This window comes from Coenobita brevimanus, chromosome 39, assembly GCF_032717465.1.
Source record: "Coenobita brevimanus isolate Jiangsu-jjx chromosome 39, ASM3271746v2, whole genome shotgun sequence".
Taxonomy (NCBI): domain Eukaryota; kingdom Metazoa; phylum Arthropoda; class Malacostraca; order Decapoda; family Coenobitidae; genus Coenobita; species Coenobita brevimanus.
Genome location: NC_136992.1, coordinates 29,535,353 through 29,563,123, shown reverse-complemented (window position 1 = coordinate 29,563,123; position 27,771 = coordinate 29,535,353). Strand labels below are relative to the sequence as shown.

Below are 27,771 nucleotides of genomic sequence, written 5' to 3'. Positions count from 1 at the left end.
TCTCTCACAAGTTGTATTATGATCACCCAGTCCTAAACACCACGCCCTCTACTATAGTCGGTTTGTGCTTACGTGACATGAAATTTGATGAGCCTGAGTAATGTGGTGAGTCTTCTCGGTACTATACTCCTTTTGCTCTAACTTGGTCCAAACTCTCGTAGCTCAGTGGCAGAAAAAGACAATACTGCGGCTCTACTTCCTTTCCATACAACTTCTTGGCGACCAGCATCATATTCCACTGTTAATCTCTTGTTACATCTCAGCATTCAAGGTGGGGGAATGGTAATATTAGGTCATGTTATAGTTAAATATGTGTAGTCAAACAGCCCCTCCAGTCTGCCTACACTTGGCCATCAACTGAGCAGAAAGGGGTTAGGGATCTTTGTCAGGTTAGTGTAAACGTGCCAGAGTGGAGGTGGGGATGAGGGTTAATGCATTTATTTAAACTAAGATGAGATTTTCGTCCTGTTGCATCTTAATTCCGATAGCAACTCAGTGACAGAATAAGACATGCTACAGTTCAACATCCTCTCCACAGAATGTCTTCGTGACTAGATCCATATTCCACTGTTCATCTCTTGTTACAGCCCAGCATTACAGATGAAGAGATGGCCATTTTATACTTAGTTAATGTGAACAAGGTATAGCTATAAGCGATATATACCTACTGACTGCACAAGGACCACTGAGGATGGTAATATTTGAGCTTAATACTTGAGAAGGGGTGATTCTGCGATCTCCACCTCCCTTGAGGGTTAGGGCAAGGTATACAGGTGGTGGGGTAAGGGTGAGGGCGGGTTAGGGTGAGGTGAGGGTGAGGGTGAGCAGGTGTGGGTGAGAAGAGGTGAGTGAGGGTGAGGATAAGAGCTAGGTAAGGGCGAGGTTCACACGTGGTGGGACGGGGTGAATGAGGGTTATGTCGAGAGCGAAGAGAAGGCGAGGGCTGTGCAAGGACGAGCCTATTGAGCGTGAGGGTGAGGTATCCACGTGGAGGAGAAGGGAGGCGTTGAGTGGGGTGGGGTGGGGTGAGGGTAGAGTGGCAGGGTGTGTGTAGCGAGGCTGCCACCCTCGGCCGCCAGGCGGATGAAGCGCTAAAAACTGGCGAGTGTGAAGCATGAGCACACCACACTCCATGGAACTGGGCAACGTGGGGACCGTAAGAGGAGACCTGGCCCTCCGTCAGGCTAGGGCGAGGCAATGGCCCAGTTCCGTCAGATGAAAGTGTCAGGTCTGTGTGGTGTACCAGCAGAAGGCTCAAGTTTCCTTTAGAAGGTGGTCGCGCCCGTTTAGGCCGGCCCCTCCGTCGCCCGCCGCCAGGATTAGACAATGTAACCCGGACGAGCATTCCGGCCAAAAATACCCGGGGTGGCCACGATCGCAGCGCCATCTACCAAGTATAAAATTAACCCGCTCCACTGTACCCCCAGTCACTTCAGGTCTGCCTTTTGCCCCGTAACGTGGTGTGCTAGAGGCTAAGTCAAAATGGTAAGTGTTTTCACCACCACCTTCTGGATAATACCCAACCAACACTTTAGTGCAGAGAAAAACAATGGTGAACAGCCCATCTTACCCACCACCACCACCACCATCACCACCACCACCAGTGCCTTATGGATTGTATAGTGCAGCAGCAGCAGTGCCGTGACGTCAGCCTGCAGTGATCCTATGGTGCAGTGATGTTCTTGTTGTGGACCCAGGCTCATCTGAACGTGAAACCTGATGGACTGCAGGCTGAAACTGCCCTTCTCCTGCAATTCACCACCATCTTTTCATGAGAGGATAGAGAGGGAGTTGAGGGACGTCTGAATAACCAGACAGTTCCACCGCCTGGTTGTACTAATGCCACTACGTGAAGGCATCCCTCCGGTGTAGTGTCTACCAGATACAGGAGCCTAACTAGACATGTGTGTGTGTGTGTCCCTCAGCTTACTGGTTTTCCCGTCAAATGCTAAGGATAAAAGAGGCCATCCTGCAAGACTGTGGAAACACGTGCTTGCTGTGGACGTAAATATCTCAAGTGTTCTGCTGCCCACACTTGGAACCCCGCCATGCCCATACACAACCTACCACAACCACATCATACCACACTATCTATCCATGCCCATCTCCACTATCTACCACAAGCACATCCCACCACACTATCTATCCATACCACACTACCCACCCATGACCATCTCCAGTACCTACCACAACCACATCATACCACATTATCTATCCATGCCCACCAACGTTATCTATCCCAGCCACACCACACCATACATCTGTACATGGCCACCACCACAACCCTTCCACATCACCCCGTCTCTCCATGCCCACACGCCTTAGGACAGGAAGGGGTGGCCACAAAGTATTACCTCTACGTCACTCTGCCTTCCACCATCAGACTGCCTTTTCTCCGCCTCCCTCAATCAAACACCACCCCATCCCGTCCCTCCACCTCATCCTCGATCTTCTTCCCCCCACCTCACTCACATACACTCTCCTATTCACTCTCTCATTCTTCATTCTCTCCACACGACCAAACCATCTCACGGTACTTCCAACTCTTTCCTCCACATCCACATCAGCACCATAACCTACCACAATCACTCCATAATATCGGGTAATGGATAGGAACGCCTTCATATCGTGGCACTAATTAAACCGGACGGCTCCACTGCCTGGTAATACAAACGTCCCTCAACTTCTTCCCTACTCCCCGAAAGGAGGATAGTGGGACTACAGGAGAAGGGCAGCTTAGGTAGGCAGTCCACTTAGATTCACAAGCTTCAGATGAGCCTGGATCCACGACAACATCCCCATTCCTCACCGCCGTTTCATTTTTTTTTCTTTTTTTAGTTTCATGCCCCGTTTCATTTTTTTTTTTCCAGTTTTACGCCGTGTCCCCTTTTTTCGATAAGGGTTAAGGCGTTGCCCCTGGATAGAGGACTTAAGTTTTGGAGCGTGTCATCATTAGTTATTATTCTTATCACTGACAAGCCCAGCGTACTTCCGATCCATTAACCCCTTCATCCCGTATATTTCGTTAACTCTTGCTACCTTCACACGATTTCATTAGAAGCTGAAGCATCTCTTGGAACGGCCTGCTCGGTCAGTCACACCCAAAGGATTTTCATACACAAGTTGCTCCACTCTACCGGATCCCCATAGGCTCTTGCGTTTTAGTCCCCTTGGTATTTCACAACCAGTCTCATGCAATGCTTCACTCTAGCTCCCTATGGATTTTCACACACACATGAGTGGCTCCCTAAGGATTTTCACACACACACACACACACACACACACACACACACACACACACACACACACACACACACACAATGAGAAGCTCCCTAAGGATTTTCACACATACGAGTAGCTCCCTCAGGATTTTCACACATACGAGTAGCTCCCTAAGGATTTTCACACACACACACACACACACACACACACACACACAATGAGTAGCTCCCTAAGAAATTTCACACATACGAGAAGCTCCCTAAGGATTTTCACGCACACACACACACACACACACACGAGGATACTCCACCCATGCAAGCCCTACATGATCCCTCAATTCTCCAGTATCTGTATACTTGTTCAGCTTAGAGGGAGGGGTCATGCAAGGGGGGGTCACTGATGTTTAGGTTTAACCCCTTCACCTCAAATACCCTAAAGCATAATTAGATCGCCAGGCAGTAGCAAGAGTAACATGAAAAGAGCGCCATCGCACTGAGAAGAGAGTCATGGTACTAAAATTGTTATAAGGCTGACGGAAGAGTTGTGAGTTAGATGGGGTAGAGATTGATTTAAAGCCTTCACAAAATTCAACATGGTAAACATCCCTACTCACTGCTCATGGTAGGAGGTGCAGAAATACTATCATCCCTGAGTTACTACCATGGGAATAGCGAAGGTACCAGCAACTACCCTTGCAGGACTCTCAGGCAGGGAACTCAACCACATATACACAATCAAATTCCAGGTTGAAACTACTACATCTACACAATTATAACCTATCCCCTAAGGTACAGTGGCCTCGTTAGCCTTGGATGGCAGCTGGTCTAGGAAAAGGAAATATCTAAATTTAAACCAGAGGCCCTAGGTAAGGTTACACACACACAGACACACACACACAGACACACACACACACACACACACACACACACACACACACACACACACTTCGTTAATCTTTTCAATACGACAGACCTTCTCAGTTGCACACAGTCGTCTGGAGGCAGAAAATAAATATATAATTAAATAAATAAAATGAAAGAGCCAATGTAGAAGTTTAACATATACACAGTTACCACCTCGTTGGATTAAAAAGAAAAAAAGTATCAAAACAAACCTGACGAATTAATTAACGACCATGACCTCCTATTACTTCCTTAATTGCTTCACATTGGTTTGGTTTATCACGCACCAACACACATAACCCTCGCCAGTGGAAAAAAAAAAATGCTATAATGCTAATGACACTCGAGATGGGGTCCTGTATCAATCTCTCCCATATCGTTACATCTATTTTGCAACCTCCAGACGATTTTACTCAGCTGAGGGGAAATCTATCGAGCTGGAACACTTACGTACCACACAGACACTCATCAGCCTTTCAACACATGGGATCTTTTTCTTTTGCTGAATGAAATCGTCTAGGGCAGGTGCTCTGAAATCAGTGCCTCAACACCCCCAGGGGATTATCGAAATGGGTTCTTGGGGGTATCCAGAAAGGGATCTTGGAAAAAATAAACAATTTAATGTACGATAACTACGACTAACTGGCAACTATGGACAGTCTTTATTTCTGTATGGTTTTATTTATTGTTTTATTATTTGTTCAGATCCATCCTCGTTTTTCGTTTTACAAGGAATTGAGAGTGAAATGAGTACTATTATAGGAGTGGAGGTACCGGGCTGAGTTAGGGTTGAATCGGGAGTATCAGGGCCGGAAAAGTTTAAGAAGCACTGGTCTAGAGGTAGCAAGAGTGAAACAGACGATTTCATATGAAGGAACTCAAGCAGTGAAGGGGTTAATGAAGGCTTATATTTAGGGGAGAATAATAAAAATAAAATTGAAATGACGTCACCAGAGTAAAGCCGTAACACCTCTTTCTCAGCGACCTAGGCTCGTATTCTCGTCGGTTAAGGATGGTCCCTAACTCCTCTTCCTTAGCGATTTAGATATGGCTGGGTAATATCGTTTTGAACGTCATGTAGCAGAGTATGGTGATATTAGAATGATTTTTAATGGGGTGATGATGGGTGCAGGGAAACTAGAATGGAAAAATAAAAACGTAAATCAATTTTTTGTTGAGAGAGAGAGAGAGAGAGAGAGAGAGAGAGAGAGAGAAAGAGAGAGAGAGCCGAGGGACAGAACAACTTTCAAAACAGCGTGCATGTGCCTCCGATCGAGTCTGCATTCCCCGTAGCACCTCATCCTCTGCGATTTATTCAGTATACCATATCCTGATACTCTCTCGTAGGTGTCTGATATCTTCTTCACATGGACATAATTTCATAAGTGTTATAAAAGACACGTGGGAAGAGAGTAAGACCCATATTCTCGTCGGTTAAAGAGTCTCCCTAATAACTCCTCCTTAGCGATTTATTTTGCTTATTACACCTTGCCGTCCTCTTCTGTCATTTAAGCAACCAATCACCCAAGTAAACCTTTTCCTCATATCACGTATTTTATTTATTTATTCCCACTACCTTCAGACGATTTTATTCAGCTCAGTATACCCCTATTTTACTGAAAGAGGTACTGACGGCTACAGCTAATCCCTTCAGCTCGAAAAATCCACCCCGAAATGAAAAGCAACGTGGTGGATGGTTTGATAAGAATAAAAGAAGTTAGCTATCGTACTGAAGAGGTTAAATGTTAAATAAATATAGTAGTGGTGTAAGAAGTGGTTTGTTTGTTAGTGTGGTTATTTATATATATATATATATATATATATAGATATATATATATATATATATATATATATATATATATATATATCTTCTTTTTCTGGCATTTATTTACAGTTTGTTTGTCTTTTCTCTTCCCCAGGCTGCGGATCTCAGTGCTCGCGATGTTGAGAGTAAGTAACAAGGAGGTGGTGTCTACAGCTTCTCACACACACACACACACACACACACACACACACACACACACACACACACACACAAATCCCTCAGGGCACAGTAAAATGATACAACACTAAGAAAGACAAAAAGAGAAAAGGATCCATCACAACAGGAACGCTAAGCAAATTCCCAGTAGTTCGCTCAGACAGACGGCCAGGCTAGACAGATGATACCGTCCATAAGGATACAGAGTCCATGAAGACATATGGGTCGTTGATAACACCTTTGGAAAGAGAGAAAAACACATGTGACGCACTCCTGCCAAGATAAAGAAAATCGCGAATGAGCCAAACTTAATTCACTCTCTCTGACAAACCTTCAAAATTCTTGGTCCTACGGTACTGTCGTCAACTAAAGTCTTGTCACGCTATCCTGCTTTTCTGTCAACTGTCTTTGAAAATTAGTGCCTTCAATCCGAGACAAATGACACAGATGACACTGATCTATGGCCAAATAAAGTAACCAGTGTCAGGTGCTGCAGAAACACTAGACTGATTTTCAAAGCCCAGAGGGAGAGGAGTACGAGAGGCGATAGGACTTTTGCTGCCATGTGTACATTCTCATTAACGAAGAGTTCTGAAATAGTGTACTGTATGCCATATTTCACTAGCCATATACCATTATCTAATGGACAGGGAGCAAAATTATGCGGCACAAGTCTGAATCTGGGACTACCGTGCTTAGAAATACTAGACGCTGAAATATATGGCGAAATATTGCCCAAATATAGTTACTTAAAGATGTAAATTACCTCTTCTAATTACTTTACCCCGTCACACGAATCAGCCAGACAAGAAAGATTAAGGAAAAGAAAAGCAAATAGGAAAAAAAAACGAAAACATAACTCCAGTCCACAAAATACCATGAAACAACTGAATATGTAACGAGATTATTTAAGGCCATAGTTGGTATTAAGCTTCCACTATACAAGATGAAATGAAGCAGTAGTCAGATGGAACGGATAGTTATAGATAGTTGCAGTAGTAGTAGAGAGTAACAGTAGTAGTAGAGAGTAGCAGTAGTAGTAGATAGTAACAGTAGTGAATAGTAACAGTAATAGATAGTGTTCTGGTCCATTTTAAGTTTCTGGCTAATTGGCCCCGCCCCTCTTGCAAACGAAGAGGTGATATACAGCAGCTGCGGAAACATTATTTTTATTGTTCCGACTGCTTTATTTACTTTACATGTTTTTGTCTTAATATTCATCCCCATCTAGAATAAACCTGTAAATCCCTGGCACAAGAAAGCAGTTACTTGATATATTAGTGGTGACAACACGGGCTGAAATATGAGGTTATAAATATCTCTTCTCGTCATCCCTCAACGTCTACCCAGTGAGGGCGTGGTCCAGTTTGCCAAGTTGATGTGAAAAGACTATATTACGGATAAAAATGCATCAAGCCCGTATGTTCGGTTAGATCTTTCAGTATGATAACGTCTTACTTGCACCTTATCCTTTCTACTAACGGTCTATTATTTTGCTAAACCCTTTCAATACGAAGTCCTTCTAATCCTATTCTTGCTGTAGTCAGACGATTTTATTCAGCTAGGGCAGTGAAAGTATTAAATAAACCCTCCCCAATAAAATTTTATACTGAATGTCGGCTCTTCGTATTTCTTTCATATTGTCCTCAGACGCTTTTATACAGCCAAAGAAGGGCGTCTCTTGCGGAAGTCTAAAACCGCTTCGGTAAATTAATCCTTCACCCCAGGAGGCCTCTCATCTGTGTGGTATATCATCTGGCGTTAACCTAAATGATATAAAGAGTAGCTACGTCGTCAGGCAGTGGGGTATACAATTCTCTCGAGTTGGCCATAATTCAATGTCGTATCTAATTTCACCCAGTGTAGTAGGAATGTAGCGACAATGGCCTGGTGAGACTACAGAAGTAAAGAGGTCATATAAGGGGCGGGTGTGACCGGGAAGTGGGGGGGCGGGGCAGGGGGGGAAAGGGAGTTTGTGGGGGGTTTGGGGGTGCAGCGCCGGCTAGTACCCAAAAATACCATCAGAGTGGGGGGGAAGGGGGGGAGGGAACCAGGGCGGCCACACGACCAGGTTAGGCTTGGCGGCGCTACACCACCATACCAGGACCTGACGCTATACAAACACTTCTCAGATAATAGGCAAGCTTTCATATTATTACTCTCAAGTTCTCATAATACCAGATTTTCATATACTTTGAAATCACATTGGCCTACTGATAACATTTAATGGAGTCACGAGATGGGCAGTCCTGTTAATGGTCGGTATCATGATAACACCGACAGGCTACTCAGCTGTCAATACGAGGGCGGTTGATGTGCATTATAAATCTTTCAGTTCCAGGACGGAGTTTATATAAAAAAAACATCAGGTCGGTTTACGGAACAACACTCGAATGACCCTCTAACTTTGGTCAGCTTTTTATCCCAGGTCCTCATTCACCAACCCAGATCTTTAATTCCGTCCTCATTCACCAACCCAGATCTTCAACGTCCTCATTCACCAACCGTATTCACCAACCCGTAATTCAACAACATGTGTCTCTCTTTAGCACCGGGAGATGGGTATGCGACGACAAAAACATAAGGATATAAAGACGCCATTGAACAAAACAGGTGTATCCAGCAGCCATAATCACAAACGCAAACACAGAAATTACTTGGACTTTCATTAATTTAGCCTACGAGATGATACCGAATGTCATTTCCTGCTTCTTAAGGAGAGTTTCTTCCTTAAGGAGAGTCTCTTTCTTCTGCAAGCATCCAGGAGACATATAATCACTTCAACCGGTGTATATTCAACCTTGTCTGGAATCAGTGTGTGTGTGTGTGTGTGTGTGTGTGTGTGTGTGTGTGTGTGTGTGTGTGTGTGTGTGTGTGTGTGTGTGTGTGTGTGTGTGTGTGTGTGTGTGTGTGTGTGTGTGTGTGTGTGTGTTAGCCGAACATATTACTAACATCGTATCCAAAACACTGTTACTCTTTATTCACAGTTATTCAGCACTAAAACCTGAAACATTACTTAATTCAACCAAGCTAACAAGAGATACCGACAGTGAAAGTCCTGAAGTACAGACAGTGAAAATCAGGAAATATACCGAGTTAAAATACTGAAACATATCGACACTGAAAACCCTGAAACACGTACACATATATCCTAAAAATAATATTATTCCATTTGACAACCAACCAACCCACCAGCACGATTTCTGGCACCAATTACTGACTTTGTATATGTTCACCCTTGACTAAAAACATATAAAAACAAAAAATACTCGTTCAAATAGAGGACTGGCGCCAAAATCTCTTCAAACAGTTAAAAATTCTTTCTGACGATATTAAACGGAAGTAACATAACTCGAGAAAGAACCAGCGATTAAGTCGAGATGCCAGCACCATTCCACAGCTCGTCAAGTGCCCACAACTCCACTCGGAAATTCCCTGGTTCCGAGAAGTGTACTAACTCCGAAATTTCTTTAAAAATAGTGCGCATTCTTTAACACACACACACACACACACACACACACACACACACACACACACACACACACACACACACACACACACACACACACATACACACACACAAGAATAAATGAAAGTAACCAACGAGCAAGGAAAAGCCATCGTTTGACCAGGGCATGCAGTTTCCGAAATCTCAAACTTACACACCCGTTACAATAATGCCGTACTGAAATCTCTCTCTCTCTCTCTCTCTCTCTGGGAAAAAAGCGAAGCACGAGTTGGCGCCATTTGTTAGTACTGGGCGGCCGTCAGCTCCCTTGGCCCCGGGGTCTGGCAAGAGAGGCAAGGACTTCTATATTCGGCCTTTGACAGTTGTTCGCCCCGCCAGCCAACGCTCCCTCCCCATAATTCGTCTGGCCTGAAATTCATAGTTGCATTCTCTTGGCACAGGAGACTTCGTAGCACTTCTTCCCTAGCGATTTACTTAGATACAGTAAATTCATAGCTGTATTCTCTTGGCACAGGAGACTTCGTAGCACTTCTTCCCTAGCGATTTACTTTGATAAATTCAAGGCTGTATTTTCGTTAGCACAGGAGACTTCGCAGTACTCCTTCCCTACCGACTTAGTTCAGTAAATTCATAGCTGTATTTTCGTTAGCACAGGAGACTTCGTAGCAATTCTCCTCTAGCGATTTCGTTATATAAATTCATAGATGCATTCTCTTGGCACAGGAGACTAAGTAGCACTTCTCCTCTAGCGATTTCGTTACATAAATTCATAGCTGTATTTTCGTTAGCACAGGACACTTCGTAGCACTTCTTCCCTAGCGATTTGGTCTATCTAGCACAATTATTACGCTTTAGTATTGCAGTCTTCCCAGCGTCTGTATGGTCTGAAATAATAACATACTGTAGAAGCCAGACAGGGGTGGCAATGGTCACCTCTGAAATACCCCCGCCCACTCCAAGTTTGTAATGGATAACCGCCCCCCCCCCCCCAAAAAAAAAAGGAATAGAAAAAAACCTCCTTGGCTCACCCTTTGGCCATCCCAAGCGTAAAAACCTAGGTACCCCCTGCATACAGACGGTAATCGTAGCACTTGTCATTTACCCATTTATTCTGCATATTACACTTTCTACACAGCTTACACTTATATAACGTCAATACAGGTCTTAATCTAAAACGGAGCATAATCGTAGCACTGACCATTTACCTATTTATTCTGCACATTACACTTGAATACACTTCCACGTAGCTGTTTGCCGTCAATAAAGGTCTAAATCCAAAACATTACCAAACATTCAGGTGCAGTGACTGGGGGAGTGGAGATGTATATGGGACGAGGCGGAGAGCTGCATTGCTCGTGAGGTTGGTTAAACGATTTGAAGATGCAGTTATCAGAATATGGAGAACGACTTGCGGATTCAGGAGTTAAAATGTTACACTTTTGCGAACACTGAGGATGACAAGCAGTTCGCAGTGTGACCTTACTGTTGTGCGCATAACACGAATGACTACTTCCTATGATATCTGAAGGAATAAGAAACGAATTTAAACGAAGATAAAAACTATTGAACTTGGGGACCCAAATAAAAAGCTGCTCTTGCCTTTGTGCTTTCCTATTTCTGATTTCCACCTACCACATGCGAAACGAAAAAAAAGTTCCGACGATGATGATGATGATGATGATGATGATGATGATAATTTAACATGTTCATAAGCTGGATTAAACGGACTGAACAAAAAGGAACCACCTGAACGGACAAGGTGACGAATGCTGTACCTGAAACACGATAGGCGGTACGAATTCACACACACACACACACACACACACACACACACACACACACACACACACACACACACACACACACACACACACACACACACACACACACACACACACACACACACACACACACACACACACACACACACACACACACACATACACACACACACACACACACACATACGATATACCGTAAAAATCGCCTTAAGCTACCCGAGAAACCTAAAATTTCTCCCTTAAAAGCCCCCGACGTCTTCCTTCATTTCACTCTGGCTACCTTCAGACGATTTTATTCAACTTAGAAAAAGCCTCTCGTGTCGGGGGGCTTCAAAAAAACACCTCCATTTCCAAGCAATTCGGTCTCCTCGTAGTTAATCCATAAGGTCATCTTCCTCGCAATTAATAAGGTCATCTCCATCGTAATAAATCCATAAGGTCATCTCCCTCACAGTTAACAAGGTCATCTCCCTCGTAATAAATCCATAAGGTCATCTGCCTCGCAGTTAACAAGGTCATCTCCCTCGCAATTAAAAAGGTCATCTCCCTCGCAATTAATAAGGTCATCTCCCTCGTAATAAATCCATAAGGTCATCAGTAACTGTACCTCTGTCACGGATGAACTCTGACCTGCATCAATAGAGCAATTTCCACAAAGAAGTTTCCCCTTAAATAAACTGGTGTCCCAAAAAATCTGGCAGGAAACCATATATTTTATTTTATTTTTTACTTATTTATTTTTTGCTATCAAACTTTTTTCTTTTTTTTATTAACTCAGGTATGATTCTTAGATAATGGGTTTATTTTTTTTTATTTCCCAGCCAACTAAAAAAATAATAAAGTAAAAATCGTCAAGCAGTGATATGAAAAAAGCCAAAAACACGTCATCAGGTGGAAGACATTAACCTAACTTTATAATTCTACAAAATTATCCTCAAATTAACCTCACTTTGCATTACTGTAGTTCACTTTACCCCTTCACTACGATGACATATTTTATTCTTGCTTTCTCCAGGTTTCTTTAATTTAGGAGTGACTCAGACCCGTATTTTCGTCGGTTAAGTAAGCTCCCTAACACCTCTTCCTTGGCGATTTATTTTTGGACATGGCTAGTTAATATTTTTGAACGTTCTTTATGTAGACTGTGGCGAAATTGGAAGGATTTACGTAACAAAGAAGAGGACAGTAAGGTGTACTGTACAAAATAAGTCGCTTAGGAAAAGGTGTTAGGGGGCTTCCTCAACCAACGAAACGCGCCAACGCCATTACGGCTGGTACTCTCCCCGGTTAAGGAAGCTCCCTAGCACCTCTTCCTTAGCGATTTGTTTTTAGCCTCTCCCTAGCACCTCTTCCTTAGCGATTTGTTTTTAGCCTCTCCCTAGCACCTCTTCCTTAGCGATTTGTTTTTAGCCTCTCCCTAGCACCTCTTCCTTAGCGATTTGTTTTTAGCCTCTCCCTAGCACCTCCTCCTTAGCGATTTGTTTTTAGCCTCTCCCTAGCACCTCTTCCTTAGCGATTTGTTTTTAGCCTCTCCCTAGCACCTTTTCCTTAGCGATTTGTTTTTTTCCTCCTTTGCGATTTGTTTTTAGCCTCTCCCTAGCACCTCTTCCTTAGCGATTTGTTTTTAGCCTCTCCCTAGCACCTCCTCCTTAGCGATTTGTTTTTAGCCTCTCCCTAGCACCTCTTCCTTAGCGATTTGTTTTTAGCCTCCATTATCCCCATCAATAAGAGGTCTTTCTCAAGTTCAGTAAAAATCTTCTGACGATGGGAAGAATAAGCTAAAAAAAAAAAAAAAAAAGTCATGGGGCTGAAGGGGTTAGCCAGGCGTAACGCTGCCATCTCTCCATCTTGAACTGTGAGCCAGATTAACACAAGAATATGGTGCTAGTCACGAAGAAGTGCTATGGAAAGGGTGCTGAGTTTACTGTCTTACTCCGCCACTGAGCTAGGACGGGAAATTAGTTGAAAAAGGACGAAAAGTAGCTGCAGAAGGACAAAAAGTAGCTGCAGAAGGACAAAAAGTAGCTGCAGAAGGACAAAAAGTAGCTGCAGAAGGACAAAAAGTAGCTTCAGAAGGACAAAAAGTAGCTGCAGAAGGACAAAAAGTAGCTGCAGAAGGACAAAAAGTAGCTGCAGAAGGACAAAAAGTAGCTTCAGAAGGACAAAAAGTAGCTGCAGAAGGACAAAAAGTAGCTGCAGAAGGACAAAAAGTAGCTGCAGAAGGACAAAAAGTAGCTGCAGAAGGACAAAAAGTAGCTGCAGAAGGACAAAAAGTAGCTGCAGAAGGACGAAAATTCCCGCCTATTGAAAAAAAAAAAAACTACATACAGTTACTTCTTATTCACGACACTGATTCACAAATTTACGATCAAATCCATACCATAGTTTTTCACTTATTTATTTATTCATTTTTGCAGATGAACACAGGAAGGAAAAACAAATCAGAAAAAATACACCAGATTACAGGCGTCCTCCATGTATTGAAAAAATCAGTAACAATTGGACATGAACTGCTGTAGGGTGAAGTTTGGGGGAAAAAAACAATTTCTCGATATATACAGGCCAAGGAAAGATGAGAATACATTTTGATATAGACTACCTGCTCCTTTACCACAGGCCTAATTAATACTGTTCACTCATATGACCTAGATCGAAATTTTCATCCAGTTGTAGCGTATTTCACGTAGCTCAGTGGCAGAATATGACTACAAACGTTCGATATCCTTTTCACAGCACTTCTTCGTGACTAGCACCACATACCAGGGCCATGCCAGTTACAGCTCAGTGGCAGAATGAGACTACAACGGCTCAATATCCTTTCCACTACACTTCTTCGTGATGTTAGGAGAGGAAGGTACAAAATCTATCATTACCGTATATCTAGTTCTTCCTGTAAAAAATAGGAACGGGCAGTACAAAATTTATCACTGTATTTAGTTCTTCCTGTAAAAAATAGGAAAGAACAAAATTTATCTTTGTATTTAGTTCTTCCTGTAAAAAATAGGAACGGGCAGTACAAAAATTTATCTTTGCATCTAGTTCTTCCTCCCCCCCCAAAAAAAAGAAAAGTACAAAATTTTCCTTTGCATCTAGTTCTTCTTAAAAAAAAAAAAAAGAAAAAAAAAAAGAAGAGGGCACAAAATTTCTCTGTATCTACTTCTTCCTAAAAAAAAAAAAAAAAAAAAAGTATATATAAAGTTTTCCCTTGTACCTATAGTCCATTCACTTTAACTTGGCGGAGCTTTTAGTCATTCTGAAGCCTATTTCCCGTCGATCTATAAGACAACACTAGCTGGCCATCATCCCCATAGCACTTCTTCGTGACTAGCACCATATTCTAGTGATAATCTAGTGTTGCAGTACAGAAAGGACGATGGTGAGACGTCAACTATACGCCTATGCCCTCCTCACCTTAACTTGGCCCAGATTTTCGTCCTTTTGCGGCTTATTTCACGTAGCTCAGTGGCACGAAAAGACAATGCTATGGCTCTACATCCCTTCAATCGCGCTTCTTCGTGACTAGCATCCAAATCTAGTGTTAATCTAGTGTTATACCTCAACAATGAAAGAAGAGACGGTAATTTTTGGCCAAGATTGTTAGTTTAGGTCAAGTATTGTTTGTGAATCCCTCTATAATTCCAGTTTCTCTCTCTCTCTCTCTCTCTCTCTCTCTCTCTCTCTCTCTCTCTCTCTCTCTCTCTCTCTCTCTCTCTCTCTCTAAGTGATACCGAAACTGCTTAAACGAACTAATGACGGCAACTTTTCCTCGTAAGATATGAAGTGAATCTATCGTAAGTCTTAGCTGGGATTTCCTCGTAGGGTAAAACATATTCCACACACAAACAGAGAGGAAGAAGAAGAAGAAGAAGAAGAAGAAGAAGATGATGATGATGATGATGATGATGATGATGATGATGATGATGATGACGATGATGAAGAAGAAGAAGAAGAAGAAGAAGAAGAAGAAGAAGAAGAAGAAGATGATGATGATGATGATGATGATGATGATGATGATGACGATGATTGATGGATGATGATGATGACGATGATGAAGAAGAAGAAGAAGAAGAAGAAGAAGAAGAAGAAGAAGATGATGATGATGATGATGATGATGATGATGATGATGATGATGATGATGATGATGATGATGATGACGATGATGAAGAAGAAGAAGAAGAAGAAGAAGATGATGATGATGATGATGATGATGATGATGATGAAGAAGAAGAAGAAGAAGAAGAAGAAGATGATGATGATGATGATGAAAAAGAAGATGAGGAAGAAGACGAAAAAGAAGAAGGAGAAGAAGAAAAAGAAGAAGAAGATGATGATGATGATGATGATGAAAAAAAGAAGAGGAAGGAGACGAAAGAGAAGAAGAACAAGAAGATGATGATGATGATGATGAAAAGAAAGAAAAACAAAACGAAGAGGTGACATCACACTGAGTTATCCTGTTCTTTTAACGGTTTTAACGGACTCGATGGACAGTTAAGCGAATCAAATTTAAATGGCCGGTACAGTTGCGACTTTAACGATCTCAACGGACACACACACACACACACACACACACACACACACACACACACACACACTAAACGGTACTCCACACAAAATTTTGGATACGAATCTTGACGAATTACAACAGTCTGATACAAAAAGGCGAAGTACAGTCATTTCAAGAACAGTGTTTCGTGGCTTATATACGCAGTGCATGAGCCTCTGCTGCGCCAAGTGAAAGGGAAAGTTGGGAATAATTTTTAACATGGAGTAAATATAAGAGAAAGTTGCAAATTATTAAACCTAATTATCAGAGTAGGTTGCATTGTGTTTAGCTTAATTATGGGAAAGTTGCAAATTACTTGAGAAAGTTGCAAATTAATTATGAGAAAGTTGCAAATTACTTAACTGCGAGAAAGTTGCAAATTACTTAACTGTGAGAAAGTTGCATATTATTCAATCATGAGAAAGTTGCAAATTATTTAACCTGATGTAAATATAAGACAAAGTTGCAAATTATTCAACGTAATTATAAGACAAAGTTCTAAATCATTTCACCTTTAGTAAATATTGGCGAAAGATCCAAATTATTTCACCTGAAGCAAATGTAAGAGAAAGATACAAATTATTTCCCCTGCAACACCCCGAACTCCATTTATTTATTACACCAGTCACTGCATCAAAAAGGAGAGTCTGTAGTGAGGTGGGTGGAAGTAGTGAAGGTGACAGTGTGGTGTGTGTGAGGGGGGTGTAGTGAAAAAGTGAGGTGTGTGTGTGGGGAGGATGTAGTGATAGTGTGAGATGTGTGAGGGGTGGGGTGAAGTGAAAGTGTGTGGTGTGTGTGTATGTGGGGGGGGGGGTGTAGTGAAAGTGTGAGGTGTGTGTGTGGAGGGGATGTAGTGAAAAAGTGAGATGTGTGCGGAGGGATGTGGTAAAAGAGTGAGGTGTGTATGTGGGGGGAGGATAATGAAAATGTGAGGTGTGTGTGGGGGATGTAGTGAAAAAGTGAGGTGTGTGTGTGGGGAGGTGTAGTGAAAGTGTGAGGTGTGTGTGGGGGGTGTAGTGAAAGTGTGAGGTGTGCGTGTGGGGGTGGGTGTAATGAAAGAGTGAGGTGTGTTTTTGTGGGGGGGATGTAATGAAAGTGTAAGGTGTGTAGGGGGGGTGTAGTGAAGGTGAAAGTGTGTGGGGGAGTGTAGTGAAAGTGTGAGGTGTGTATGTGGGAGGAGGATAGTGAAAGTGTGAGGTGTGTGTATGTGGGGGCGTAGTGAAGGTGTAAGTGTGAGGTATGAGGGAGGCGTGTACACAAGGCACCATATAAGGCCTGGCACTGTTCCCACCGACACCTGATACCAGTGCCCGTGCCAGGGTGCCAGAGGGGGGGGGAGGTTAAAGGGGGAGGGGGAAAAGGAGGGGGAAACAGAGGGGGCGGGGAAGGGAGGGGGGTGGAGGAATGGAAGAATTGGGGGAGAGGTTGGGGAGCGACTGAGGGGACCGGAAGAGAGGGAGGGACGAGGGAGGGAGGACGAAGGGGCCGGGAAGAAGGTGAAGGTGCCGAGGGTGGGGAGTAGAGGGGACGAGGGGATGGAGGGAAGGGGTATAGGGGGAGCTGGAAGGAGGGGGGTGAGTGGAGGAGGTTGCCAAAACCGTCCCTGACACACCAAGTTTTAAAAATGGTCTCGTTTGTATATCTTCGTTTTATATTCACTGGCTAACGAGCGCAACCTAGATATATGCTAGAGGAAAATATTACTAAAAATAATCACACACGTAATATCTTGGAATCGTAACAAGGAAGTCTACGGCTGAGTTTTTCATTCACTGGCTATATTAATGCCACCTAAACCGACGGGTGTATTAGAGAGAGAGAGAGAGAGAGAGAGAGAGAGTCTACGGTTGCGTATATTAATTCACTAGTTAATTAAGGCAACCTACATTAATTAAAACACACACACACACACACACACACACACACACACACACACACACACACACACACACACACACACACACACACACACAAAGAACAAAACCACAAAAGTCTACGGTAAAATATCTTCACTGTTCAACTAGTCAAATGTCGGCTGCCTAGATTTATAACTTCAGAAAACACAGTACTCAGGAAGGCGAACCACAAAGACGACACTTCAGTATCTTTTCCTTCTTTGTTTACAGCTGGCTTTGTGGATCCGAACGAAGCTTAAATGAACAACGGGTACTAAAGAGAATTTCACTTCTAATTCGCTGGTTATAATGAAATCTGTCAAAAATATATGCATAAATAATTTCAGAATATATATACCCTAAAAAGCAAATCATGAAATTCGTTTGTATGTCTTCGCTTAACTGATGATTATATGGAGGGGAATCAGACTCAGGCCACAGACAAATAATAATAATAATAATAATAATAATAATAGTAGTAGTAGTAGTAGTAATAATAATAATAATAATAATAATAATAATAATAATAATAATAGTAGTAGTAGCAGCAATAATAGTAATAATAATAATAATAATAATAATAATAGTAGTAGTAGTAGTAGTAATAGTAGTAGTAGCAATAGTAGTAATAGTATAAATAATAATAATAATAGTAATAATAATAATAATAATCAATAATAATAATAATAACAATAATAATAATAATAATAACGCAAATGAATAAAAACTAACATGAAAACTTGACTGCAGGATTATACCTAACAAAAACAGCTACAGTATGTGGAAAAAGCCAAGATATACCAAAAATAAATAAAATAATTGATATTCACGTAAAAAAAAAAAAAACTTGCGAATATCATACCGTTATACCCTAAATATGCTGTTATTATATTATTATTATTATACTGAGAGAGAGAGAGAGAGGGAGGAAAATCTTATATAATCTCTTACCTAAGAAAACCAGCAGTTGTCCCGAGGTATCTCACTCCATACCTGAAAAATAAACAACAGGAGGTTATTATATCTTACCACACACACACACACACACACACAAAACCAAACGCCATGTGTGAAATGATTGTCGTAAATGCAGTAAATGAACAGCAGCTAATTCTTAACCTCTTCAGCCCGATGACGTCCATGTTATTGGCCCTGTAACAGATGAGAGCCGGACCCATGATGGCATAGTATTAATCATCAGAATCAACCCAGATATAACCTTATGAAATTTCCCTACAAAAAGATGATGATGATGATGATGATGATGACAACATTAATAATTGATAATAATAATAATAATAAAAATAATAATAATAATAAAGATGATACCAATACCCCAAGTGCCCAAAGCGAATAATCTTGTCTTCTTTAGGGACGAAAATCATATTAAGACTTCGAGAGCAATGGCACCATGAATGCCAAATCATCATCATCATTTTGTTCTTCTTCTTCAACATTATCATAACAACCTATCCCCATCATCATCAACATCATTTTGTTCTTCTTCTTCAACATTATCATAACAACCTATCCCCATCATCATCAACATCATTTTGTTCTTCTTCAACATTATCATAACAACCTATCACCATCATCATCATCATCATTTTGTTCTTCTTCAACATTATCATAACAACCTATCCCCATCATCATCAACATCATCATCATTTTGTTCTTCTTCATCATTATCATAACAACCTATCTCCATCATCATCAACATCATCATCATTTTGTTCTTCTTCAACATTATCATAACAACCTATCCCCATCAACATCAACATCATTATGTTCTTCTTCATCATTATCATAACAACCTATCGCCATCAACACTAATCCTCTCCTTTTTTCCTTCAGGGGTGAAATTCGCCTTCTCCATCTATGACTTCGAGGGCAATGGCACCATGGATGCCTTCTACATTGGCGACTGCCTCCGCGCCCTCAACCTGAACCCCACCCTGGCCGTCATAGAGAAGGTCGGAGGCAAGGAGAAGAAGAAGGAGAAGATGATCAAGCTCGACGATTTCATGCCTATCTTCGCTCAGGTCAAGAAGGACAAGGACGCCGGTTCATACGAGGACTTCATGGAGGTTCTGAAGCTGTATGACAAGTCTGAGAACGGTACCATGATGTATGCTGAGCTGGAACACATTCTCTTGTCCCTGGGTAAGATAGCACTTGGGCTCTACTCTCTCATTCTCTCTCTCTCTCTCTCTCTCTCTCTCTCTCAGGCAGTCGTTTTACCTTACTTCATGATATCGATAGCCAATAATAATCTCTTTCCTCGGGGTATCTTCGCAGCTTTATTCATACTGGTAAATAAATGAAGACACAACGCCCTCTGCTAGCAATAACCCTCAGAACTAACCTGTGCGTGCCTCTTCTCTAAATCTCGAGGTGTTCCCTAATGTTTATCTCACCCCTAAACTCGTCCCTCATCCTTCTTGTCTCTCTCCCTTAAGCTTTGTGTTTCCTTCCTTATTTTGGTCTCCCCTAAACTGTCAAGTCCCTAATTTTTGTCTCGTCCCTAATCTCCGTCGCTTTTATAATCTCTTTCGCTCCAAATATCAGTGTGTTGTCTAACAGGTCCCTGTTTTCTGCCTCGTACCTAATCTCCGTCTCTCCTAATCTGTCTCGCTCCGCATTTCAGTGTCCTGTCCTTAACCTCTCTGTCTCGCTCCGCATTTCAGTGTCTTGTCCTTAATCTCTCTGTCTCGCTCCGCATTTCAGTGTCTTGTCCATAATCTCTCTGTCTCGCTCCGCATTTCAGTGTCTTGTCCATAATCTCTCTGTCTCGCTCCTTCTGCAGGTGAGCGTCTCGAGAAGACCGAATTGGAACCCGTCCTGAAGGAGTGCTGTGACGAGGAGGATGAGGATGGCTTCATTCCCTACGAGCGTAAGTTTGCCCCTCTTACACCCTCCTACCCCCACCACCCCCTCCCCTACACCACTGCAAGTTGAGGGCTTCTGATTGAGCGTTCATATCCCCCTCTGCAACCCCCAACCCCCACCCCTATGATTGGGCGTTTGTCCCCCTCCCCTGCAACCCCAACCCCCACCCCTATGATTGGGCGTTTGTCCCCCTCCCCTGCAACCCCAACTCCCTCCCCTATGATTGGGCGTTTGTTCCCCCTCCCCTGCAACCCCAACCCCCTCCCCTATGATTGGGCGTTTGTCCCCCCTCCTCTGCAACCCCAACCCCCACCCCTATGATTGGGCGTTTGTTCCCCCTCCCCTGCAACCCCAACACCCTCCCCTATGAGTGGACGTTTGTCCCCCCTCCCCTGCAACCCCAACCCCCTCCCCTATGATTGGGCGTTTGTCCCCCCTCCTCTGCAACCCCAACCCCTCCCCTATGATTGGGCGTTTGTCCCCCCTCCCCTGCAACCCCAACCCCCTCCCCTATGATTGGGCATTTGTCCCCCCTCCTCTGCAACCCCAACCCCTCCCCTATGATTGGGCGTTTGTCCCCCCTCCTCTGCAACCCCAACCCCTCCCCTATGATTGGGCGTTTGTCCCCCCTCCCCTATGATTGGACATTTACACCCCTCCTGCAACCCCCAGCCCCTCCTCTACAAGTTGGATTTCTCTTATTTGACTTTGGTATCCCCCTCTCTTCCCTCTCCCTCTCAAGATGCAACTCCCCCCCACCCCATCTCCCCTGATATGCAAATCCCACCGCCCCCCCCACCCCCAACTGATGCTAATCTTAATAACAAACCTCCTGGAATGGTTACGGTACAGTCGGTGAAAGAAATATCGACACACACCTACACTTCACTCGAAACATACTGGAACTCAATCGAAGCTTCATGACACACCAACTAAACTAATTCTCTGCGTTCACTTAACTGGATGTCCTCACTCAGAGATGGCATTTATGAAGTCTAAGCCGGTTGTAACTCCCTGTATTTATTTGGTAACCCCCCTTACACATTTTCAGTGCCCCCCCCCTTCTCTCTTTCCAAATCACCCCCACTCAAAAAACGGGTGATAAAAAAAATAGTAACAATAAGCATCTTGGCCAGTCTCTCCCTTCCCTCCAAGCTCTCTCTCTTCCTCCTCCATTTCCCCTATCTTATATCCGTATTTTTAGATGACATAGGAAGTTTCATAGCATCTCTTCCCTATTTTGCCCGTTACACCTTGCCATTCTCTTGTATAACTACTATTTATATCGCTTTAATATCGATATAATTTGCATCATACCATACAACGAGACACTGAGGCATAACGCGCAGGGTAAATCGTTATGGAAGAGGTGTTACGAATGATCCGAAGTCAGTTAGAATACCGTCCCTATTGGATCTCTATTTACCAGCTTTGTTAATATGTTCACTCTTGCATCTTGGACCGGCCCTACGTAGAGCACCTTTACCTGTGTCAACATTGTAAGGTTGTGTGATGAACTATGATGATCTGAACCCCATCTTTGAAATCCCAGCACTCCCCTCCCTCCCCACCACCCCCAACCCCTACACTTTACACTCATGGCACAAGGTACACAATAATAATCTCTCTCTCTCTCTCTCTCTCTCTCTCTCTCTCTCTCTCTCTCTCAAACCACACACACACACACACACACACACACACACACACACCAGTTCCCGGTACAACTTCCACCATCACTACCAGTACTGTCACTAAAACGGCCATTTCCACCAGTACAACCACAACCACTACTACAACCACTTCTACTCCTGCCTCAGCTACTGCTATCATTACCACTCAGAACTAAAACCAACACTACAACGACTATCACCAATACCACTACTGTTATTTCACTGACCATTACCACCGCCTCAACCCCAGCCACTTATACAACTACTACCACTACTGCTACTACTCTACTACCACCACAACCCCTGCCGCTTATGCAATTACCACCACCACTGCTACTTCTCTACTACCACCGCAGCCCCTACCATTTATACTACTACTACCGCTCTACTAACACCACAACCCCACTACCGTTTATACTACTACCATTCTTCTACCACCACAACCCCTATCATTTCTAATACCGCAGCTACCACCACTACTACTACTGCTCTGCTACCACCACTGACTGCAACATCTGCCCCTTCACCACCACCACCACCACCGCATTTTTGGTACCCCCTTGGTAATGCCCTGGAATGACTCTTTCTTTTCCAGCCTTCCTTGCGAAACTCTGCAAAGACATGAAGTAATCAAGAGGCCGCCTGCGTAAGTAAAGGTTGCTCGGAGCCCGCAACATGGAACCAGTGTGTATTGAACCCCTCCCGAGCATCTGAACCCTCCCCCCTTTTTAAAACCCCCACCTCCCCCCAACCAAGTGTTCCTAAGGCAAAGGACCAGACCGCCTAAACCCTTGGACTGCCTGGATTCTCTCAGCTGACCTAAAATTGTTTGTTACCATCCTTAATTAAACACCTTCAGTGCGTTCATAGCAGGCAAAGCTGAACACAAACGACTAATATAATTTCTGTACCAAATAAAGCCTACCTGAACAATACTGTCAGATGTTACCCTGAATAAAACACTGTGCCTGGACAACATCGTCTAGCACTGATATGAAAATAATACCTATACAAAATCCTTTGGTGTTACGCTAAAAAAAATGCCTGTAATAATATCGTCTGGCACTGGTCTGAATATAATACCTGAACAAAATCGTTGGCATGAGCCTGCATCAATACCTGAGTGGGTCCCGAGCAGAGAAAGGGTTTTAAAACGTGGTGACAGCCTGAGCAAATCAAATGCTGACTTTGTGATGTAGTACTGCAGCCTGCCATCACAGCCCCTCTACCACCCCCAACCCTCCCTGTGTAGTCATTAGCTCAAACCACCCCACCCACACGCCCTCTGCGGGAAGGGTGGACCATAGTGCACCATTTTACTCCAATCACTGTGCAGAACCAAAGACATTCTCACGCAGAATCAGATTTTTTTTAACAGATCGCCTTTTAATCATTATTTTAGGTCTCCTTCTAGCGTAGATCAACACCAGGTAGCCCTCACATCTTTTTCAGAATGAGATTATTTTTACATATATCACTTACCATTAATTTTGTTTTATTTATTTCTCATCTCTAGCTTAGAATCAGCCTCAGATAAACTCTAGATGCTGGTTCACATTTTACCTATTTTTTTAAAATACAAATCAGTTTATATACACATCATTTTTGTCATGGTATAATTTCCCTCTCCCTAGCATGGACTCAGCCTCTTATATACCCCCGTGGCTGGCCCTACACTCCCTGTAGCTCCTTCCTTTGCACTGGTTAAGAATCAACTCTGCACGAACACACTGCGAGAGAGAATGACATTTATCAGTTATCCGGGATTTTTTTGAGAGGAACGATATTTTTTCAAAGAATTTTTGAGAAACCAGCTTCTCATAGGAATTGATAAGCTATATATTTTCCTCCTATGTAAACTCATTTCTCAGCAGCATGATGTATGATTGCTCTTTCAGTTTTTCGCTGAACTGGTTACTTCTGCTTCACCATATTTTGATGCTACATTATCGCTGCCATGATAAAACTTCCTTATAAATATTCAGCATCTCCTATCTAAAAGTTGTATAAATTAATACATAAGGCGATAGAGCATCCTGAATAGACTAAACTACAACATGTTATTGTTTTTACAGCCTTCCTTAAAAAACTCTTGGCCTTCAAAGTCTAGAGGATACATCTCGTAAGTTGGTGTGAGCCGGGATACTACTAACCACTTTTCTGTGTAACTCGTAATCCGACTCCTAGATGGCGCTGACTTTAACTCGTAACTCGACTCATAGATGGAGCTAACAGCAGCCCCGTCCGTTGCCTCGCTTTTGTCGTTATCAGACTTCACAATCGGCAGCAAAGTCCTGTTACCTCTCCTACTTTACTTCCCCCACAGACTTAGAAAATCAGTCTGGTGAATCTGCTGCGACCAGCAATTAAGACTTTTTGTTCACAGATCGGTGTTGGTTTCTGTAATTTCAACAAACTGATTTTCAAAGTCCATGGGCAGAACAGCAGGAAAGGCGACTCGACTTTTCCTGACGATTGTACCTTTTGAGTTGTATTCTTGTTGGCACACGTGAATCTGTAGCACATCTTCCTTAGCAATTTATTTTGCACTTTTGTACCTAAATGCTGTCTTGTATGTTACTGGTGCTTTTTTTTCTTTAATATCAACACATTTTGCATCAGTAACATACAGGAGGATATTAAGATGTATTTAGCGAAATAGATCGCTTAGTAAGAGGTTTTACGAAACCACCTAAGCCAACGAGAATATGGCCCCATTACGACACCCTCTTAACCTCCTTCCCTACGATGAAGTAATTTTTATATGCTCTTGTTATCTGCAGACTGTTTGATTTACGTTCAGTGAAACTTTTCGAGTTGGGGGGGGGGTTAGCTACAGCCTTCATTTACCTCTTCATCACGACAAATCTTTCCTAACGTGAATAAAATCGTCTGGAGGTAGCAAGAATCAACTCACGTCATCATCGCTGAGCAGGGGTTAAAAGACTCACTTCTCTACGCTCAAACTATCAGAATACTTTATGTGTACTTGTCATTAATGTCGAAATACTTACCATACTGCTTCGTAACGTCTTTCTATGCTTTTGAAATTTTCGTAACTTGTCTTTATATTTCCATCATATTATTTACAAACCGCCTTCACTTCTCTCTTTTATTTCTGTATCGCTTTTGTTTTTTGTTTACTACCGTATCCACCGTGTGTACTGTTTCTGTGTATCCGTCAGCGTTTACTTACGTCCAAAGATCTGACTTTAAGATCTAACATGTGTGTATTTGCGCCTGGAGGCCGTCTGATTTTTTTTTTTTTCTATCGACTTTTACCTTCGTTTCGTTCGGCTATTCTTTCATTACGTTATTTGTCCTTTTATGTTGCTGGATTATTTCTGTTCCTTAATTTTCTTCACAACATTTTTATTTACCAACTTCGTCTGAGAGTTAAGTTGCAGAGCTGATTGTGCGTAGTTAGAATAATAGCTAAACCGTATTCTAGATGTAGGAGATTTACCAGCACTTCTTTGCCGATGAGTATTGCACATGTTAATATTCTCTTGCATGTTAATGATGACAATATCAGTAACAATAAACAAACAAGAGCATATTAACGTGCCATAAGTAAAAATATACTAGTAAGGATGAAGTGCTCTCCTAAACCAACTAGAATACTGTCCTAGTTCGCTGTCGCTTCTAGTAGATTTAGAACGCTGTGACATAGCTTTTAGAGAATATCCATGTCCTCTAGAAAACAGCATTATGATGTTCTAGAGAATTTGATGTATGAATTAAGGCAGTAACCAAAAAGTAAATAATTAGTCTAGAGTTACAGTTTCGAAGTATAGTTGATTTGGAATTACAGTGAGGTCAAAAGAAAACATAACTGGTTAGACATTGAAATGAATGGTTAAATCCACGAGCTAATACTGAGTTGAAAATTAAATCTGAACTCATGATTGGATCTTGAAGCTAGTTATGAGGTGCAGCAACAATAGTCTTCAGTATGGCTAACTTTATGCTTGTCAGTCTGTACAATTGCGGCTAATAATTCCATGACATGTCTGGGTATTAGAAAAAATAAACAAGATTCCAAGTCATTTAATTACATGTGATTACCTTTACACATTCTCCTGATTCTGACAGTGCATAAGATCTGAGTTTCAAAACGGTTCATTAGATTCTGAAACTTTTTTCGAGACGGTCTATAAGGTACTGTTATTGCTTCAAAACAGTATTATGGTTTGACACTGTTTTGAAACGGCACATAAGATTTTGACTGTCTTGAATTGGCGCATAAGATTTTGTTGACACTGTTTTGAGATGGTGTATAATATTTTGACACTGTTTTGAGACAGCATAAAATTTTTACTTTTTTGAGATGGTGCATAAAATTTTGACAGTTTTGAAACGGTGCATTAGTTTCTGGCACTGTTTTGGGATGATGTGTAAAATTCTGACTGATTCAGGAGAGACCCAAAGGAATTGCTGTCCGCCATTGTATTTAATTCCAGTGCCAAATAATACCCTAGAATTAGCACTCAATATACGGTTCTTGCCAGTGCCATAGTTATAAGTCTTTTCTCTTCATTATGGCTGTCAGTGTCTAATATTACGCCTCCTCCACAGCTTTCCTCAAGAAGATCACCGCCCTGCTCTAAACACGTCCACCATCTTCTTCTGACGTCATCAAATGGGGAGTGCGCATGCGTGCAACACCACCGCCATTCGGAGTGTCATTGCAGTGTACAATCATTCTGTGGGCACACCTAAACCACAGACATTTTAATTACCATATACATATATATATAAAGTTTATCCAGTAACAAAGTGGGAAGAAAAAATCGAAATATAAATTCTCCATATTTCAAAATGTGAAGCCACCCGTCACATGCTCATCTTTTGTCCTTCTGTCTGTATGTGTGTGTCCGTGTAAGTTTAGCGTTGAGGGTCCCATGGATCTCTGAAAGCGTCTCCTGATTCATCCAAGTGCGGCCCAGGAGAGGTCAGGGCAGCTGCGGACCCGTGCTGCTGACCTGTAGTAGACCTGAAGCGACCACTGAGCGATCCGCAGATAGTTTACCTGCCCATCACCACCTGGCGGCAGGAAAACTATAACGACATGCCATTTTAACTGATTCAAATTCCCCGCCGCCTGGACCCAACCCACCACCTGTGACATCTAGGGACCGCGCGGGGAAACTTGAGGGCTCGACAGCACGACCGTCCAGCTGCCTCTCCTTGACTTCTCCTGCCCGCCTACAAGTGCCTCTGACCGCGCCCGGCGAGGTGACCAGGGGGAGTGTCACAGTCAGCCAGTCACACAAAGTTAGACCAGTCAGTCAGTCAGTCAGTCAGTCCGCTCTGAACGACAACATGATATTATTTTACCAACAAACAAACAACTGCTGTCTGTAGGCACATCGGTTAAGTTCTCTATCGTCTCAATAAAAGGAAAACATCTTAA

The 27,771-nt window shown here is 42.6% G+C and overlaps 1 protein-coding gene across 1 annotated transcript; it reads left to right on the top strand.

The window, feature by feature from the left end:
* Positions 1–1,357: 1,357 nt before the first annotated feature.
* Positions 1,358–27,771, top strand: Mlc1 (Myosin light chain alkali). The gene is made up of 6 exons (XM_080270173.1): positions 1,358–1,485; positions 6,044–6,074; positions 19,651–19,959; positions 20,603–20,689; positions 24,431–24,477; positions 26,934–27,771. The coding sequence occupies exons 1-5, from the start codon at positions 1,483–1,485 to the stop codon at positions 24,463–24,465; spliced, it is 465 nt and encodes a 154-aa protein (XP_080126299.1). The 5' UTR covers positions 1,358–1,482; the 3' UTR covers positions 24,466–24,477; positions 26,934–27,771.